We start from the raw sequence: 18,841 nt of genomic DNA on the forward strand, positions 1-18,841 counted from the left end.
GCAGGCACAGTGATCGCTACCACTATCATCGCACGGCCTGGCTTATCCTTTCTTTCGAATATCAATTAGCGTCAAGATAACTGCATCTACAACCTGGCTCAACCTCGCATTCAAGCTGAAAATACTCGCTGCAACGTGTTTTTATGCAAAAGGATAATATTTTCTACAGAACGAAAAGGAATGGAAGAAACCAGAGATGAAAGCGAAAGAAGCGATGTTCGCATATCTATTTTATCGGTGTAGTAATTCATATTCGATCGTAATAACATAAACTTAATTTTTTTTCTACGTAATGACGACAGAGGAAATTACAGTGATTAAGTCAGGAAAACTCGTTAACCTAATCTTGCGTTTATCTCGTCGTCGTTAATGCGCTCTGAATTATAATGCAAGCAGTTCACTATTACACACTGTGCTTACATGATTACATGCAGTTTTTACGTCTTTACTACTGCACCACGTAGTGGAGGTTGAGTCATGGTGAAGGTAGATTCAGATCGATTAGAATTCATGTAGTAGGGAAGTGTGAGAAAGTGTAACGGGAAAGCAAGAGTGAAGAATGATGCGCAAGCGAGAGGCAGAATGAATGGAAGAGAGAAAGAAAGCAAGAGAGTTAGAGAGCACACAGAGACGAGCGCAAAGACGAATGAAAGAAAGAGAGAGAGAGAGAGAGAGAGAGAGAGAGAGAGAAAGAGAGAGAGAGGATTATTGTCGAGCATATTTCTATTACTTTCTTGAAATTCGGACCAAGACTTAACCTGCGTTTGTGTGTTCAAATGGTAAAGTGTGTTCTTGGTTGCGGTCCAGCTAGCGGATGAGGACTGGCTGACGCCTAGCCTTCTAGTGTGATGGTAAGCAAGTACACCCAACCAACAGGAACAACTTCTACAGCAACAATAGTTACCACCACCATCACCACCATCACTTCCTCCTCCACTACTACTACCACCACCACTACCACCACCAACAACAACATTTCCGTCATCATCGACGCCACCGCGGCAACAAAAGCAGTAAAACTCATGCCACTTCCGGCTTGACGACGCGCGAGCCGAAAGGTGGCGATCACGAAAACCAGATAACACTCGCTTAGTCAAAAACGAAGAAGCAAAGTGAGAGAAAAAAAAAAAAAGAATAGCGATTAAGAATCATAATCCTTAGGTAACCTTGCGCAAGATGCATCCAACATCCCCAATCTCCCCGTAAGTTTTCACGTCCAGTAATAAGAGAAAAGAAACCGCTACCAATTACTAAGCGGAGATACCTCTCGTCCAGTCTGTAGGATAATCTAGCAATCTCGCTCGGCTTGAAGAAATAGATAGCGTTTGCCGTTAACAGTAGTGTCCGAAGCTTCAATACAAAACACGAGAAATCCGGCATACACGCGAATACGTCATTCGTGATGGTCCGACAGTGTTTTTTTTTTTTTTTCTTAGCGAAACTGGCCAATTACGCGTACTATGTATCGTCCAGCGGTACCGAGTACATGAGGAACACGAGTCCGCACACGTTCAATGGGGGTCGCGACACCCTTTATCACCGTTTTAACAATGCGCATACAAATTTCTTGATTCTACGAAGAAAAAGAAGAGCGTCGACAGACCGCCGGATACTGACTCGTTACCCGGATTCATTATTTTTGTAGTTTTGGGCTTAACAGCGAAAATAATAACTCAAAGACGTAATGTCGAAACGGGACGCTCGCGGCCGAATGTGGGCGGCCGGCGAGCGGCCGCGGTGTATAAATGATAAATACAAAGATCGATTAATCGAAGCACACACTCGTGAAGATATATAAATATATAAATATATATATATATATATAAATATAAATGAAAAATATATATATACATAAAAGAATAAAGGTTATTATAAACAAAATTCAACAATTAGCTAGTTAGATAGGCATATTATATTAAAAGTTGCTCGAGGTCGATTCGAAATTCGGCGGCAAGGTGGAGATGGATCTTGTGTATAGCGCGGCGTTTTTACGGGGGCGCGAGTAATCGGCCCCTTCGTACAATTCGCCCTGTCTACTGGCTTTACGTGTCTTATCCCATTTGCCAATGCGAAGACTTCGTACCTCGGTTATAATACTTAATTATTGGATTCGTGGCCAAACGATTATTCACGCGTGAAATCTTCGCAGGTGCGCGGTTCAGCATCCGTTTTTATCAATCGAGTCTGTTTTTCAGACACGACTTAGGCCAGTTGGATACTTTTATAAAACGATCAGACACGTTTGTCGTGGAAGGCACCGACGATTTAGCACATTTCTGAGAAAAAAATGTCGGAACACGCGAAACACCGATTGCGTCGGATCGCCGCGGTTTTTAAGTAAACGTTAGATTTTTATATGACTACGTAGAACCAAAGGGAGTCGAGATTTTATGACGTTTAAGCAATAAAACGTTAAGCTTAGGAAGCAAGAAGGCAACCATCGATTCCTCCGTCTCTTTGTAAATTAATCTCTCGATTGCGTAAACGAGAAATACACGAATTCTCAACAACGAAAAAAAAAAAAAAAGAAATAACAAAACGAGCAACATAGCTAGAGGAGACGGTGCGTGCACGCGTGTATTTTAATTGTCCGAGGAGCAACCAAAACGATCGCAATCCCGCCGATGTCCCGAATTTCAACTTGGCCAAATCGATACAAAAAGAAACGAGATCGAGACTCGTATAAGCCGTGAACATGTAAGCAATTGCATGAGTGCAATCGTACATATGAGAGTGCGCTAGAGGGGGAGGGAAAGAGAGTGTGAAAGCGAAAAGAAGTAAGAATGGGCAAGGAGAGAAAGAGAGCGTGAGAAAATGAACGAGCGACGAAATAAACCGCACAGCACAAGTAAGGGACGAGAAGAAGAAGAAAAAAAAAGGGAGTTAAATAATTCGTAGATAGACACATTGCACAAACAGCACGAAAGTTAGATTAGATGAATTAAGTTTTTTGTCTACGCGTGCCCTGTCCGCGCGGCTGCCGTTTTAGGAGGCTGCGATCGTACACGATCTCATCATCGACGTGCTCCTCCGCTATTAAAACTGTCCGCTTGCTGTAGGAGGATCGGCCAAAAGAGGCGGGACGAGTCGCGAACCGACGAGGTGATAGAACGAGCAGTTTCAATACTTGAAAAGATGGGAAGTGAAACTTATTGCAGCCCGTCCCCGTTATCTCCGTGCTCGATCTTCTGTATCTCCATCGTCCTGTTTCCAGCTCGTCCTATCTACCGCTCCTTCTCACCCCTTCGGTTTTAAGTACCGCAACTCATGCTCGTCGTACCGATAATATCTTGTACTCGCTTTCTCTTAGACCGCGTTCATGTCGGAGCGACGGAGCAACCAGACGCGAATTCACACGAGAACTAAAGCTTCAAGGAACTCGAAGAATAATTTTGAAAAATTGGAAACGTTTGCTCTTTATATGAAATATATATATTTTTTTTTAAATAACACATTACACAAAATTCTTAAAGTTGCCTCTTTGACTGTGGATTCCAAAAAATTTCAACTTGAAAAAAACATCACCTGCCTTGTACAGAATTTCGGCAATTCACACGAGTTTTCAATATTGTTTTCCTTTGTGTCGGGTGGGAGTGTCACCGTGCGAAAGCGCTTTGAATGGCGCGATGACTCGTCTGATGTCTCTTTCGAGTGAAACTCTCCCGTGATACTATATTCCGTGGTACTATATTACGATGCGTAATCCATAATTTTACCCGCGCAAACGAATAGAGAAGAGACAAAAGGCAAAAAAAAAGGGGATAGACACACGAGAAGCGCGGTCAGATTAGGGGGCGTGAAGAGTACGTCGATGATGGCTGAAACAAAAACGAGATAGGACGAGCGATAAACGACTATGTTATTAATCAAAAGATGGATCGTGCTTTAAGCGAATCAAAAGCGTGTTCGATGTTTCTCAATCAAAAAGACCGATGATCAAAGTACGGCACACGAATGCTCGAAACGCAGCGAAAGAAGTGGAAAAACGGCACAATCAAATCTGCCCAGCATGGCGTAGAGTTTAAATGTTTCGTGATGAAAGTAGTGTCTGCCAACGATTGTGTGTCGCGATTGTGTCAGCCGGTTAAAAGAGTGACTCTTTCGTGAAAAGAAAGCTCGACAATAAAAATCGTCATTTTTTTTCAATCACAACGAGTGACTCTGATGGAGTAATTCACACACGTGAACAAAATTAAAAATAATAATCGTGTTGCCGTTACGTACACTTTATTGGTTGCGTTCTCGTTGCGTTTGCTTTCATTTGATTTGCAATTTTAAGAAAAAAGAGCATTTAGGAAGGAATCTTTCTATACAGACTACACTGTTCCGAATTCATCCATTTCATACATTTGGATGAGAGATATTGAAAGATATTTCGTCAACTTTATTTCTAATTTGTGTTGTTGTTTCGCGCGGTATGTTATTAGAGATATATATTCATTCGTACATATATGTTTGATTATATGCACATGATTTTCTTACTGAATGCATTTAGCTTATCCTAAATTTTTTTATGTCTTTAATTTAGTGCAACATATGAATTATCATGCACGATCGCACGTAATGTAAGCGCGACCGTGAGTATTTTCTGCAGTTTTCTTGCATGTTGATCCAAGATTTCTTTAATCATCTTTCGATTCAAGTCTTCTCGTAACCTGCACATTGAGAACGATTGTGTCTATCGTTATAATTGAATATTATTCTCTTTCGATGCCCGTCAATTATAGCGTAACATTTGACAAACCTTTAAGAAAATTAAAAATATCAGAGTGTAAATACGTAATATCACAGTAAAAATGCAGATTATACTCGCGATTTGCGAAACTTTTACATTATTTAAATTTCTAGCTTAAAAGGGAATCGTCATGCTAACCGAATCTCGTTTTTTAATAGAAATTGGGCGACTAGCCTCGAGGACACGGCACGAGTATGCAAAGAGAAAGCAACAAAATTATAAATAAATATATATACATACATATAAATACAAAAATGCATATATATATTATATATATATAAATATATATATACTTGCGCGCAGCGGCGGCGAGGGCTGTTATTTTCAATCGTCGTGCGTAAAACAAAGCGCTGTGCGTGAGAAAATTAGCTTTTAAGAAGCGACATGAGAACCTATATAAGTAAAAAGAAAATATCGTGTACATTATTAGTTAGGCGAAAGAAATAAAAATATAGGTTATTTTTGTGAAAGGTGGAACGAGCGAGGGGAGAGAGGGGGAACGGAGACCGAGTGGCAAGAGGGACCCAAATGGCAGACTGTAATACGAATTATGCAATAAGAACCTGTTACCGCGTGCGTTTGCATCTGTCAATCAAATCTTGTACAGTAACGTATACCGCGAAAACGTTTCACCAACACAAAAAGGATATTAATTGGATCTGACACACGCTCTACTTTTACGTTCCTTTTACGTTCCGCCCAATCGCTCCCCTTATCGAATTGCTCGCTATGCACTCCGACTCGATTCCACCTTCGACAGAGAGAAAAAAAAAGTGAGGGATCCTGCACTCTTTTAAAGAATCAGCGTGGACGCCCGATCCTGTAAAAAGTATTTGAAGAAAGGCGCCTTACACATTGAGGCGTGTATATGACTTAATGTAGTCCTGTACGTTGTCTAGGACATATACCGAGTGGAGTTAGCCGATTGAGCGAGACGTCGCGTTAAACGGGAAACCAAAATGTAGTATAAAGTGATAGATAGATAATTATTAATGTAATCTGACTTAGTAGGCAAACAAAAGGGGCAGTGGAATCGCGGATGGAAACGACGCGGATGGCGGGGAAGTGTCAACCCGGGCGAAGCAAATTGTAGAAATAAAAGGGGGGTAGGCGGGGGGAGGGGGGGGGGCACACTCGACGAAAGTCGTGGGGCAAAACTGGCAAGAGATCCACTTTATACCTAAATCACGGTACCTAAGTCACGGACCCAACCGGAGAAAAGGGACACACGCGCGCGCGTACACGAGGTGTAAAAAAAAAAAAAAAAAAAAAACACACATATACGCGTATGTAAATACACACAACACCAAAATACACAGGATGCACACAGCATACGTGTAGAAACGTAGCGGCGAGAAACTTAACAAAAAGCTCTAGACCGTAGTCTAGTCTAGTCTAGCTTGTCGATCAATAGGTTAACGAAAAAAAAGCGTTCATGAGAAATAGTGCAATAACTAAATATCCGCAAGTTATACTCAGCACCCTTATACGGCACAAACGGCAGGACACATGTATATGCATACACCTATCGAGAACACGTATATACAGACACCATACACATACATACAGAGACACGGATACATACAGACACGCGTGCTGCGGCTGCTGCCTCCATCCTTTGCCCGCGTCCTCAAGTCGCAGTTCTCAGATTTTACAACCCGACAACATACCGCGATAACGCGATTCATGCCATTTCGTGATTTTTTTCACCGTCGCATCGTTTGAGCTTTAGCAAGCGCCGACCGCCTTCCTGACTAATCTAACCCCCCTGGTCGAAAAACGCTACATTCTCGAGTTACAACAAAATTCAATGTGTGCCTTTTTTTTCCTCCCTCGCTCGTCCGATTCCCGTCACGTAGCGTGTTTTCCTGCCTCCTCTTAGTATCCCGTAACGGGCACTATGTCATTTCGACTCTTCTTCATCCGTGCGTCTCTTCCCTTGATGCTCTCTTATTTGTTTCCACGATTGATGTCCTGATGCCACTGCACCGACGGATCCTCCGCCCGGACAGACTTATCTCTCGCGGAGACTTACCAAACGATAGTCGACAATCATTGAAGAAACATACATTTAGAAACTTGTACGTGTTCTTTTCACCGAGGACTAGATATTAATTATCGTTACCGGCGTGTTTGCACAAGTCCCGTGCGGGCAATGGACAGAGGAGGTGGCGTCGGTCCTGGGGGAAAGTAAGAGAGCAAGGCGTATTGATTGCTTGCGATGCTATCCTATCGTGTTCGCAATACTTTTGCCTCTCGCAAGTGTACCACAAAACGCGATTTTGATATCGATCGACACGTAGGCACCACGAATGCACACACGGAACATATCATCGAGCCAATCAGCCGATCCTACTCCCAATCAGGAACTGCAATGAGGGACGTGAAATGCAATTAAGCAATTCGGTGCTTCAAGTTACTCAAACTGTGCTCGCGGAAAAAAAAAAAACGGTTTTCCTCTTTTCGCGACAATAAAGCCGTGACGCTTAGAAACCAAACTCAGCCGACCAATCAATCTGACAAAATTTATCGCACACTGCACTTGTTTCGATCACTACGAATCGCGCGAGTAGCAATGACAATCGCCTAAATAATTTACTTCGATGTAATCTGAACGTGATATCAAGAATAGTATTTATGGGCTGTGTACTTAAATTAAGACGTCGCTTTAGTTTTCATTCACGATTACCGACTTTCGCACTTACGAATATGTATGAATGACAAATTATAAGAAACGAGGCAGCAAGTTATTAGAATTCTTTGCGCGTGACTATCGAGATATGGGCATATCACACACAGACGCGTAGTCTTTTTATCCGATAATCTCATCGATTTACGGAGACACAAAAGGAGTTAATTTCACATTCTTCCAAAGTACTGTCGTTTATCAATTAAATTTTAAACCGTAAATCGCAACTAAACGCGCGTATATTTTCTTTCTAAGCGAGAGGTGCATTTAACTTAACTATTTATATTGAGATGCCCCTCGGGAGTCTAAACATAATTCTTAGCGGGACGAGGGCAGCAGTCGGGCCAAATTGGGATACTTACCGATGCAAAGCACCGTGGAAACAGCTTAGTGTTAGTGCAAGAATGTTTAAGAGAAAAAGCACACAGTGAAAGAAAACAAAAGTAGGAGCCGTAAGCGTAGATAATGAGCATATAATATAAAGTAATGTATGTATATAATCATATATATTACAAAAAAGACTACAAAACAAGACACGCGCATCTATATATATAATACAGATATGTATATTATATATACATATATGCATATATGTGTAAGAAGATAATATTAGCCAACAAATAGAAGCTATATCGAATATAAGCTTAACGAGGAGGAAATGGGAGCGAACGAATGCGGGTGCGCGACATCTGTAAATGCGCGCCCTGCGACATACTGTGTTAAATACCTTTAGTTGTAAGAAATAAGAAAAAAAAACACACATTGAAGCGTAACTCGTAAGAGAAAATAAATGTTGTGGCTAGCCTGCTGGACCCCCCGTGCCCCCAAATATAGATACGTGTAATGAAACGATAGAGAGAGAGAGAGAGAGAGAGAGAGAGAGAGAGAGAGAGAGAAAGAGCGGAAGAAAGAGAGGGTGCATGTGTATGAAAGAAAGAGTGTCTGTGTGTGTGCATGTGTGAGAAAAGAGATTGACAGGACGAGCGAGGAAGAGGAGGCAGACGAAGAATACGGATGTGTCGAATGACATGTAGCGAGGATCAAAGCGGATGAACGCGAATGAGAGTAAGAAAGAGAGAAAAAACGAGATCTAGTGCGTTTCAGCGGAAGAAAGCGTTGTTAGGAGGTAAAATCCAAAAAAAAAAAAAAAAAGTACGATAATTATGATCGCGTCCGATTCATACAGAGATTACGACGTTCCTTCATTTTTCTCGTAGCTTTTCGTACGATTTGACGAAGTATGCGTTGCGGGGCCCCGTAGATTAAAAAAAAAAAAAAAAGGCCCTTCTCCCTATCCCGGTGCGACACGCGGCATATCACTTACGACCGTACGCTAAGAAGTTAGGTGCCTTTATCCACTTCTTTATGTGTATGCATTTCGGTAAAGAGAAGGACAACGAGAGTGAAGTGAGAGACAGCGAGAACGCGAACAATCGGGGATTTGAAAACAAAAAAAAAAGAAACACAAAAAAAGAAACACAAAAAAACATACACCGGTAAAACATATATACATATTGTGTATCACGCATGAAATGGCACGGCGGTACTCGAGGGAAGGGGCCGGTATGATATCCATCCATCGTGCATCGTTCGGCACTGTGCTCATATTACGAAAACAGCCTCCGAAAATATAGGTGCGACGAAAGGCAAGCGGCAACAAAGCGTCATAATAACGAAAGCGACGGGAGCGATCAAGCGCTCGCGACTTAAGTATACTTCCGCGATTAAACGTATGGCCCGCGGGGTCCCATGGCAGCCTCGTTGCATATTTAAGTTAAAGGGGCTGGGAACGGCTCGAAAGCAACACGCCGAGCGAAAGCTGTATAATGTACATGTAATTTGCAACGACGCGGCATACACGTGCGCGCAGCGGCGCACGCAAGCACACACATACAAATTACACATCCGACACGTAACGCATGCAGCGAGGAAGAGAGAACGAGAATCCTATACTATGCGCGCATAGAGACGGACGTGTGTACACAAGCATGGCGAAATGTGTACAGTTGCAGAAACAATTTTCACACGATACACACACGTTATACACACACACACACACGTATACACATACGCACGCGCACACACACACACGCACACACACGCTACCGCGAGACGCCCTGGGACGTGCGTAAGAAGAAAGAAACGTGTATGATATTATATATATACATAATATAGCATATAAAGTACACTATAAATAATGATGAATATAAATAAAAATATATATAAATACTATGGAAAAAGTAAACAAAGTATAAATATGAAGGAAGTATATAAACGAAAATATAGGATAAAACACGCATAGGCTTAAGAATACAAGATATTATTATGATGATGTATGGTTGGTTTATAATGTAAAATATATTATAGAAAATGTATATATATTGTGTGTGTATTGTTCTTTTTTTTTACTTTCCAATCTATCCCACTTTTCCTCGTAAAATTGCTCGTTGAAATATTGCGTAATAAGAATAAATATTATAATATTAAGAACCACTAAATTATCGCATTAAAGAAAACTAATAGGCAATTAGTAAGCAGAAATTAAGGTAAGTGTATATATCTATATATTTTTTACTGATAAATGATTTGCAATTCTAAAAATAAAAGATAAAACTCGCTAATTTTACGATTTTTTCTTTGTTTTTTGTTCATGACTTTTGCATGGCTATAATAATTTTGTAGCAATAATCTTTTCCATTTGTTTATGTGATGAAAACAAAGAGTATTTAACTCTAAGTACAAACAGCGCGTAACAATTAAACGTTTGCATTCAGCGGTAATTAAACGTAAACATCGCTCGCATCGATAGTAGCCGCGAGATATAACGACTGTATACGCTTGTTCTGCCCGTTAAAAAAATAAGGGTTGCGCACCGCAACGCGGGTAATTATACAAACGCGGTGAACACGAAAACGAAGAGAAGGAAATACGCGCACCACACGAAACATTAATCGAAAAAAACTGGAATTACAGTGCGGAATCGCAATTTAATTCTAAAAATATTTATATTTATCTATCAATTTAAAATAATTCCTCCGGGATATATAAAAGACATTTTATCGACTTCCAATTAACAAATGTTGAATGCTGAATCGACGGAAAAAAATATTTTAAAAAGTCTAATAGAGTGAGAGAGAAATATAAAAATTAAAAGGATGAAAACTATGGGACACAGTAAATTTTTTAACAATTTAAATACCGTGCATTACAACTTGTAATATTACATATTGTCCGACAAATATTATGTGTTTATCCAATATCCACGTTTTTCAGGATGTTATATTTCTGATGATGAGAGACCTATTGTCGTATGTTTATATGTTTATATTAGAGTCAAATACATTTTGGTGTTGAAACAAGTTTCAATCTCCATACGATAATTAACTAAATAATATAACATGTGACGAAATTAAGTAAAATAAGCAAATGAGCTGATGATCTCCGGCAGCTGATTTCTGCTGGAGATCGCGAATGCTATTGTGAATGCGCCCTTTGCGAGGCAGTCGCTGCACATTCGCGCACACCTGTGTACACGTCTCTGCGTAGACGGGGGATCGTGTGTTGCGTATAACTGGTAGATATAGCCGCGCTTAATTGCAAGGCAGGGGTGCGATGCTCGGTTATTTTAGCCCAGGCTGACGGACGCGCGGACATGACAGCCGAGGAAGTCCGAGCTCCCTGTTCATCCCGCGTGTGCAGCAGCATCGCAGCAATGCTCAACCACTCATGTGTCGCATTACACTAATCATTTTCTTGGCTACGCTAATTTCGCTGTACCAGAAAACATCGCTTTCTTTTTCACAGAGAACTACTGGCTCTTTCTGGGAAACCAGACGTTTTATATCCGCACAACACACGGGATAACTTTGAATTTGTTTGGAAAATTTGTAGTAGCGATAACATTGCGATATACAAAGGTAAATATTGCATATGTATAAATATGCGGGCAATCGCATTGTCCTATTAAGCAATATTATCAAATATGATAATTACATTTGATCAATTCCAAAACCCCTTACCTTTTGCAGTCGTTCTGTTTGTATAACGTGATCAACATAATAATTATTTTCGAGTTCTCATATTCCATGTAAATTAATCTTCTGTTATTGATAGTTGCTGTTAATACAAAAAATTATTTTAATCTTTTTAAAGGAGATAAATTTACATAAGAAATAACATTAAAAATATCAATATCTAACTTGCAGTCATAATACAATCTCAGAAAATATGCAATATTTGTACAAAAAACAAAATTAATCCAACTCATTGTAATAAAAACAATTAAAATCGCGATCTTCAATAAATTTACAGCGTGATGAATCTAATTTACACAAATCCTCCAGTTATCAACAAAGAATTCTCTTAGATAATGAAAGAGGATATGAGATCGTGTCAAGCTTAGGACTAATGAACACAAAATTTGGGAACCTCTACCATATTGATATACGTTCACTATCACACGTACGCGTACGCGATCTATCACGTATCTTCACGCGCCTGATATGTAGATACGCGCTCGGTTTCCAGTGTGCGGATCCACACACGCGCAGATCTCCGTTAATACATCGAATACCCAACGGCCGTACAAGAGAATAGCGTAGTATAAAGCATAAACTACAATTAGTGGTAATCCGCGTGACACGGGCATGGCACCCTTTGCGCATATTAGAGCATTAGCTGCCGACTCATACGAGCGAACCGTACATCATTTCGGGACGTGCCCACGTCTACCGACAAAATCGTTAAATTTACGAAGAAACACGACTGACCCGATATATAATGACTAAATATAACTCGTTCGGCATGCGACTGTGTCACCTGTACGCACGATCATAACACACTTATTATTACTGTTACAGAAAACCACAAAATCTTTTTTTGCAGCACGTTATAAGATTGCGATATTTAATGACTTGTCGCGAGAAGAAAGATTAAATTTAACGTTAAATAAAACTTTTACATATTAGCGGACACTCTGTTTTATCAGAATGATATTATTACACGAGAGTATTCGTGTTTGCGTTGCAGCTTCATGATTATTTACTGTTCCTAAGTTGCGAAAGCTAGTTGCATCAATTACAGTGATAAACGATCTAAACTCATCTTACGGATGCGGTCGGTTAATGCGGTTCTCGCGATTATCGAGACGTTGACGGTGCATCTTATGGATAAGGGCTCTGAATCCTGCCACTTATCTGTACAGTCAGGGTACGAGAATGGGAGCACCGCAATTTTATGGTTTTGCGGAAATAGATATGGACTACAGTCAAGAGCCAAGCGAGGCAACGCGCGATCGTAAAAAAAAAAAAAAAAAGATATTGGACTATTCTGAAAAGGTGCATCGTTTGCAGAGTTTGTTTTAAGAGGATAAAAGGCTCTTGAAATTTTAGTTCTTTTTCTTTATAATTTGCGACGTAAAGTGGATTATTTAGAATATTATTTAAAAGTTACGATGATTCCCTTATCGTAACCCGTATTAGACCGTTATAGATAACCAAAGTCGATTCACACGTTAAACGAATTGCGTTTACATGCAGTATTTACATACAGTTGTTTTATGTACCTCTAAACGTTAAAGTTTCCATAGCATAAAATCGTATAGGTAAGGCAAAATTTTTATGATCCGTAACTTTTATAGCAAAAAAAAATTAATCAATGCAGATATATCATCAGTAAACTCAAGAGAATCACTCATTCCTTTTTTTATCGTTCTAAATTATTTCCACTTTTTATGCAACCCCACGCATTTTCTCCCATAAAATCTTTTACGCGAAAGTAATGTTCGGAAAGTTCAGAGCAATCGTCATCCTATTTTTTTGCATAAAAAATATGCCGAGAAAAGTTTGAAATAATCGGGTCTCTCTCGGCTGAATTTCGACCAGCCGGGATAAAGTTTGATTTTTCAAAATGTATTTAGAAACTGCGTGTCCCGTTCACGCTAGATAACCTGTTCTATATCAACAGTCCAGTTACTTTGTAGTAATTTGCCTAACAGATAGCTACGGCGTAACTTTTACTAGCGAATACAAATCAAGCGACCCGCATGAGTACTCATAGTTGGAAATTTATGCTTGGATGACTGGGCACACTAGTTTGCGACGATATGTGCTCTCTTCTTAATGCCCTTGGAATATCTTTTCGAATTTTCGAAACAAATTCTGCTTTGTACTTGAACGTTTATATAAAAAATATATCGACACATAAAAGATTCATTTTTATTATTCTTTTCAAAATAACGTGTTTATAACGGCAGAATAAATGTACTGTTAATAACTCTTGCGTTTGATTGCATCACAATATATTGAGAAAAAAGAAATTAATTTGTCAGGCAAACATTAATTTTGTAAAATATTAAATAAGTTCTGTCAAAAATATTTTTTTTTTTTTTTTTTTTTTTTTTTTTTTAGTAATGTTTACTTTTTTGTGAAGAACGGCAATTTTATTTGTATATACATATTTTTGCAATAAAAATAAAAATTTGTTAACGACTTAATTTAATTTTTTTTTTAATTAAAAATGTCCTAATTTAAGCGTGCATCACGAATACATGTGCCAGCGATCGGATTTTCATGAGTTTCCAACATTTTGCAGCAGTTTTTAACTCAGGCAATTATGTGCTACTTCATACAAAATCTGTAAACAACGCTATGATTAATGTAATACCCGCGCGAAGCAAGATGAATAAAGCGCTTTCATGATGTTTTATCGATGAATACATGTATAAAACATTTATTTCCAGAATACTCATTTATTAACTGCATAACTGCACGATACTATAATCGTCATAATGTTTATCTTAACCAGTGATAATCATCACCATCATCACGGTTTATCTCACTGACAGTAGAAATAAACAGCAGCACCCCGTGGCACCATACGTGCCAATTAAGTCTAATAGATGCCTAACCGGAACAAAGGAAATGCGGTGTGAAATTCCAATTCCTTCATTTCAATCAACAGAAAAGTTTAGAGCAACAGCCTCGGAATGGAGCAAATGTGGTTCGCTGAATTGGCCTCATCGGTCACCAGAGAAGCGTAGAACAGCGTAGTTCCCTCTGCCATTCTCATTTGCGGTTGTCGGTCCACTGCCATTCCACCGCCCCTCGCAACCGCTTTCGTCCTTTACACCTTCGTATATTTCGTTCTAGCAACATCACGTTACGTTGTAAGTCTCTTCCGAACGGCCATAAGATGCATAGTGATTGATTGTTTGGTGCTTCGGTATATACCAAAACTATTGAAAACGGTTGCGACGGGCGTCGGAATTCAACAATTCCGATTCTCACGCAATGTCCTGATTAGATTATGTTATCGCTGCTAGTTGATATAATTATATAAAAAATTTCAAGTATAGAACCTTCGCACTGGATTCCAAATAAATTAATATTACCAAATAAATAAAAAACGTAAATGTCATTTTAAAATAAATTATTTTTTTAAAATAGTCTTGCGCTGTTATTTTTTTTTTTTTTTTCATGATTTTACTCTATGTATATTCCTCAAGGATTGAAAAAAGAATGTACCTAGTTAATATTAATATAATAAAAGGATGTGCATTATTAATAATTTCTTTCAAATATTTTTTCATCATAGCTAAATAAAGAATATGTGCTATTTAATCTCTATATCTCAAATTATATCTCAAGAGAAATATTTATATTGCAAATTATATTTCAAACAAAAATTTATATATATTCTGTTATTCCACATTCATTGTAATGTCAAATCTGTGAGTCGAAATATCTCTAATATATCTCGTTTAAACATACAAAAATATCGCATTTTTTAAATTTCTTTTTTATATTAACTATTAAAATGACAAATACACATTATGATGAAACGAATATTTCTTTCGCTAACGCTATGCACACGTAAAAAAGCGATGAACTGCATAATGTGTTGTGTGCACAGCCTTTCAAACTTGAAAATCCAGTCAAGGGTCAATGTGTGCCAATTACGAGAAGCTACCTAAATCTCCCTTGAGGGCTTTTCCAGCTCCAAAGGTGGAATGTAAGTACCATCATTAGTAAAGTGGACAAGAGAGTGTCAGGTAGTAATTCGTATAATTACGCTATTAGTATTCATATGAGAATATGCAAAAAATCTAAATATTCGTAAATTTGATTAATAAAATCTATAATTTTAAATTTATATTTACATCTATCATATAGCTTCTTTTCGTACTTTAATCTACATTTTCAAAAAAGAGTTACACGTCCATAAAATTAATTCATAATAAATAAATAAATAAATTAGGTGTTACGCCTAAAAATTTGTAAATAAAAAAAAGTATTTTTTTATGCTTTATTATAATGCAAAGTAAAAATAAATCTATTTTATTTTTCAATAATTTATTTATACTTATTTAAAGTTTAATAAAGTTAAAATTTTATACTTATTAAATCCTATTATTTAATATTCGTATATAAGTGCATGCATGCGCATACACATATTCTTAATAAGCATTAAAAAAAAAAATAATAACAGACTAGGCGTGGTAACAAACTGTAAGGCAAGAAATAACTGGTGACCGATCATAGCCGAATTCTGACGAACGTAGTCGAATATAACTAGCATCAGTTGTACAATGTGATGTCATAGTATGCTTATTAACTAACGTTTTTCAATACTCATACGTTTCAAATAAAATGAGAGTAATATTTTACATAACAATAGAAGTCTCAGTGTTATATAGAGTTTAAAATAATTAATATCAAGTGGTACACACACTCGTTAGGGAATCAAACTTAACCCTAACCTAACTATTAAAAAGGTTATGTTGTGAATATAACTTCTCTATAAATTTGTGGATTATTGCTTGAATTTAGTGATAAAAAGAAAAATTTTTAAAATGTCGTATCTAACACGAAAGGAAATAGATGAAATGAAACCACAAATTGAAAAAGCAGTTCATAAATTTCTTGGCTTCAGTGAACCAGCAATTGTTACTACTGCTGTCAATTGTATCACTTCTGGCTATGACAAACGTAAAACAGCAGGTAAGTAGCAGAAAGTACATAAATATGTAATATGTACATATTAATTTAAGTACAATTAATTTTCTCTATGGTTTTTTATTAGCATCTAATGCAGACAATACATAGATTGCTAGCCTGCTTGCTACTTTTCTAATTAAATTTGCTATTGTTTAAATTATAGATAAATTATCGGCTTTACTGGAAGATAAAAAGGCTTCTAAGTTGACAGAGAAAATTTTTACAATATATGATGATACTAAAGCGACTCAAAAAAGCAAAAAACGATCTCATCCTGAAGATAAAGATAAAGATAAAGATGCAAAAAAATCCAGATTTAAAGATGATGAAACAAAAAATGAGAAGCCTATAGACACTCAACTTTCTGCAGACAAGGTATTAAAACTTTATTTCATATTAAACATGATTATTTAAATATTAATACAAAAATTGTTATTTTGTTGTCTTCATATATCTTTAGATCAGGCAAATGATGGCAAATGCGCAAAAAGAAATAGAAGAAAGAAAAAGAGCTTTGAAGGCAATAAAACAAGAAGATGCTTCTGCAAAGCCAATATTTAAAGGACGAGATGCCCTTCCAACAGTAGGAAGCATGTACAATCAGGGCCTATTAAGTAAAACAGATTCAGACAAAGCACGAAAAATAGCTGCGTTGCAAGCGCAGATCAAAAATAAATTAAACTCAGGACTACTTGGTAATGTTAATGTACCAGACAAACCAACTCCCTTAATCTTGGATGAATCTGGCAGAACAGTAGACATAACAGGTAAAGAAGTGCAATTGACTCAAGTAGTGCCTACATTAAAAGCTAACATACGTGCAAAGAAAAGGGAAGAATTCCGAGCGCAACTGCAAGAATCAAAGGGTCCAGAAGAAATACAGGATACTCATTTCTTTGATAACAGAATAGGTGTAAAACCAGCAATGCGCGGTAAACGTGCATTGAAATTTCACGAACCTGGCAAATTTCAACAATTGGCAGAAAGAATACGTATGAAGACGCAATTAGAGAAATTACAAAATGAGATTAGTCAAATTGCTAGAAAAACTGGAATTAGTTCCGCAACCAAATTAGCTCTCATCGCACCTAAAACTGAAGCTCTTTCTGAAGATGTGCCTAATATAGAATGGTGGGATTCTGTCATATTAACTGCCGGATATCCTAATGAAAATGAGCCCACGACAATCAAGAGTTCTACTATCACAAATTTAGTGGAACATCCAACACAAATGCGACCTCCAAGTATGTATTATGTTTATTTTTACTTTCATGTTGTTTAATTATATAATTCATGGTTTTTGGTGACTTTATTGCAGCGGATCCTTTGAAACCAATATACATGCCTGTATTTCTTACGAAGAAGGAGCGTAAGAAATTAAGAAGACAAAATAGACGAGAAACATGGAAGGAAGAACAGGAAAAAATTCGATTAGGTTTAGAACCACCACCGGAACCGAAGCTGCGGATCTCGAATCTTATGCGAGTTTTGGGAACTGAAGCTGTGCAGGATCCTACTAAAATTGAAGCTCATGTGCGACAACAAATGGCTAAAAGACTAAAAGCTCATGAAGATGCAAATGCAGCACGGAGACTCACTGCTGATCAACGTCGCGAAAAGAAAGCGAGAAAACTTAAGGAAGATACTAGTCTTGGTGTAAACGTCTCTGTTTACAGGTAAAAAAATTTGTTATATAATTTTGTTTTATATTATAGATATATAGATATATAGATATAATATAGAAAATATTCTTACAGAATACGTGATCTTGTCAACAATGCTTCAAAAAAATTCAAAGTGGAGACTAACGCGAAACAACTTTATCTTACTGGTTGCGTGATGCTGTTCCGAGATTGCAATGTTGTTGTAGTGGAAGGTGGGACAAAGCAGCAAGCTAAATACAAACGATTGATGATGCATCGCATCAAGTGGGAAGAAGATATAGTGAAGGATAACGATGGGAATGATGTACCGAACAGATGTGTTCTCGTTTGGGAGGGAACAAGTAAACAGCGGCACTTCGGCGAGATTAAGTTTAAAGTATGTCCGATCGAAAAGATGGCACGTGAACATTTCAAAAAGCATCAAGTGGAACATTATTGGGATTTAGCCTACAGTGGCGCAGTACTCGATAACACAGACGATGTACACTCCTAAAAACACAATCTTGTAAATTAAACGCATAATATACATCTAATGCAACAAATAATAAATAATTTCTTGACAACTTCATAAAATTATTAAGAGGAAAGCTAAACAATGTAATTGTGACAAATGGAACATAAATAAACGTGTTCATTGCTTCCAAAAAAATGGTTTGATTATTTGCAACAATTATATGATCCTATATCCTATATCCAAATCTTAATAAAGTAAAACCAAATGATATTTTAGATGTGTAATTATAGATGTATGTTACAT

General features: G+C 37.7%; 2 protein-coding genes and 1 long non-coding RNA gene across 14 annotated transcripts in view; 2 read left to right on the plus strand and 1 right to left on the minus strand.

The window, feature by feature from the left end:
* The window catches only part of LOC105676868 (nucleolysin TIAR), a 395,737-nt gene extending 385,938 nt beyond the window's left edge, over positions 1–9,799 (plus strand). For 8 of the 12 annotated variants that reach the window (XM_012375068.2, XM_012375067.2, XM_067353321.1 and 5 more), the window contains one exon: positions 808–9,799. In XM_012375068.2, the coding sequence (XP_012230491.1) occupies positions 808–849 (42 nt within the window). In that variant the 3' untranslated portion in view covers positions 850–9,799. Of the gene's footprint in view, positions 1–4 lie in introns of all 12 variants that reach the window. The other 4 variants (XR_010889754.1, XM_067353317.1, XM_067353315.1 and 1 more) reach the window with 4 other exon arrangements.
* LOC105676874 (uncharacterized) overlaps positions 1–18,841 on the minus strand; it is a 49,335-nt gene that overhangs the window by 17,297 nt on the left and 13,197 nt on the right. The window lies entirely within an intron of this gene.
* Prp3 (pre-mRNA processing factor 3) lies at positions 15,990–18,733 on the plus strand. The gene is made up of 5 exons (XM_012375066.2): positions 15,990–16,423; positions 16,584–16,795; positions 16,881–17,664; positions 17,739–18,096; positions 18,178–18,733. The coding sequence occupies exons 1-5, from the start codon at positions 16,276–16,278 to the stop codon at positions 18,575–18,577; spliced, it is 1,902 nt and encodes a 633-aa protein (XP_012230489.1). The 5' UTR covers positions 15,990–16,275; the 3' UTR covers positions 18,578–18,733.

The sequence above is a fragment of the Linepithema humile genome, chromosome 4 (assembly GCF_040581485.1).
Source record: "Linepithema humile isolate Giens D197 chromosome 4, Lhum_UNIL_v1.0, whole genome shotgun sequence".
NCBI lineage: Eukaryota > Metazoa > Arthropoda > Insecta > Hymenoptera > Formicidae > Linepithema > Linepithema humile.

Bases quoted from the DNA above. Each gene is read 5' to 3' on its own strand.
- Prp3 (XM_012375066.2), top strand. From the start codon at position 16,276: ATGTCGTATCTAACACGAAAGGAAATAGATGAAATGAAACCACAAATT. The intron at 16,796-16,880 runs GTATTAAAACTT...ATATATCTTTAG, and splicing joins CTCAACTTTCTGCAGACAAG to ATCAGGCAAATGATGGCAAA. The intron at 17,665-17,738 runs GTATGTATTATG...ACTTTATTGCAG, and splicing joins AACACAAATGCGACCTCCAA to CGGATCCTTTGAAACCAATA.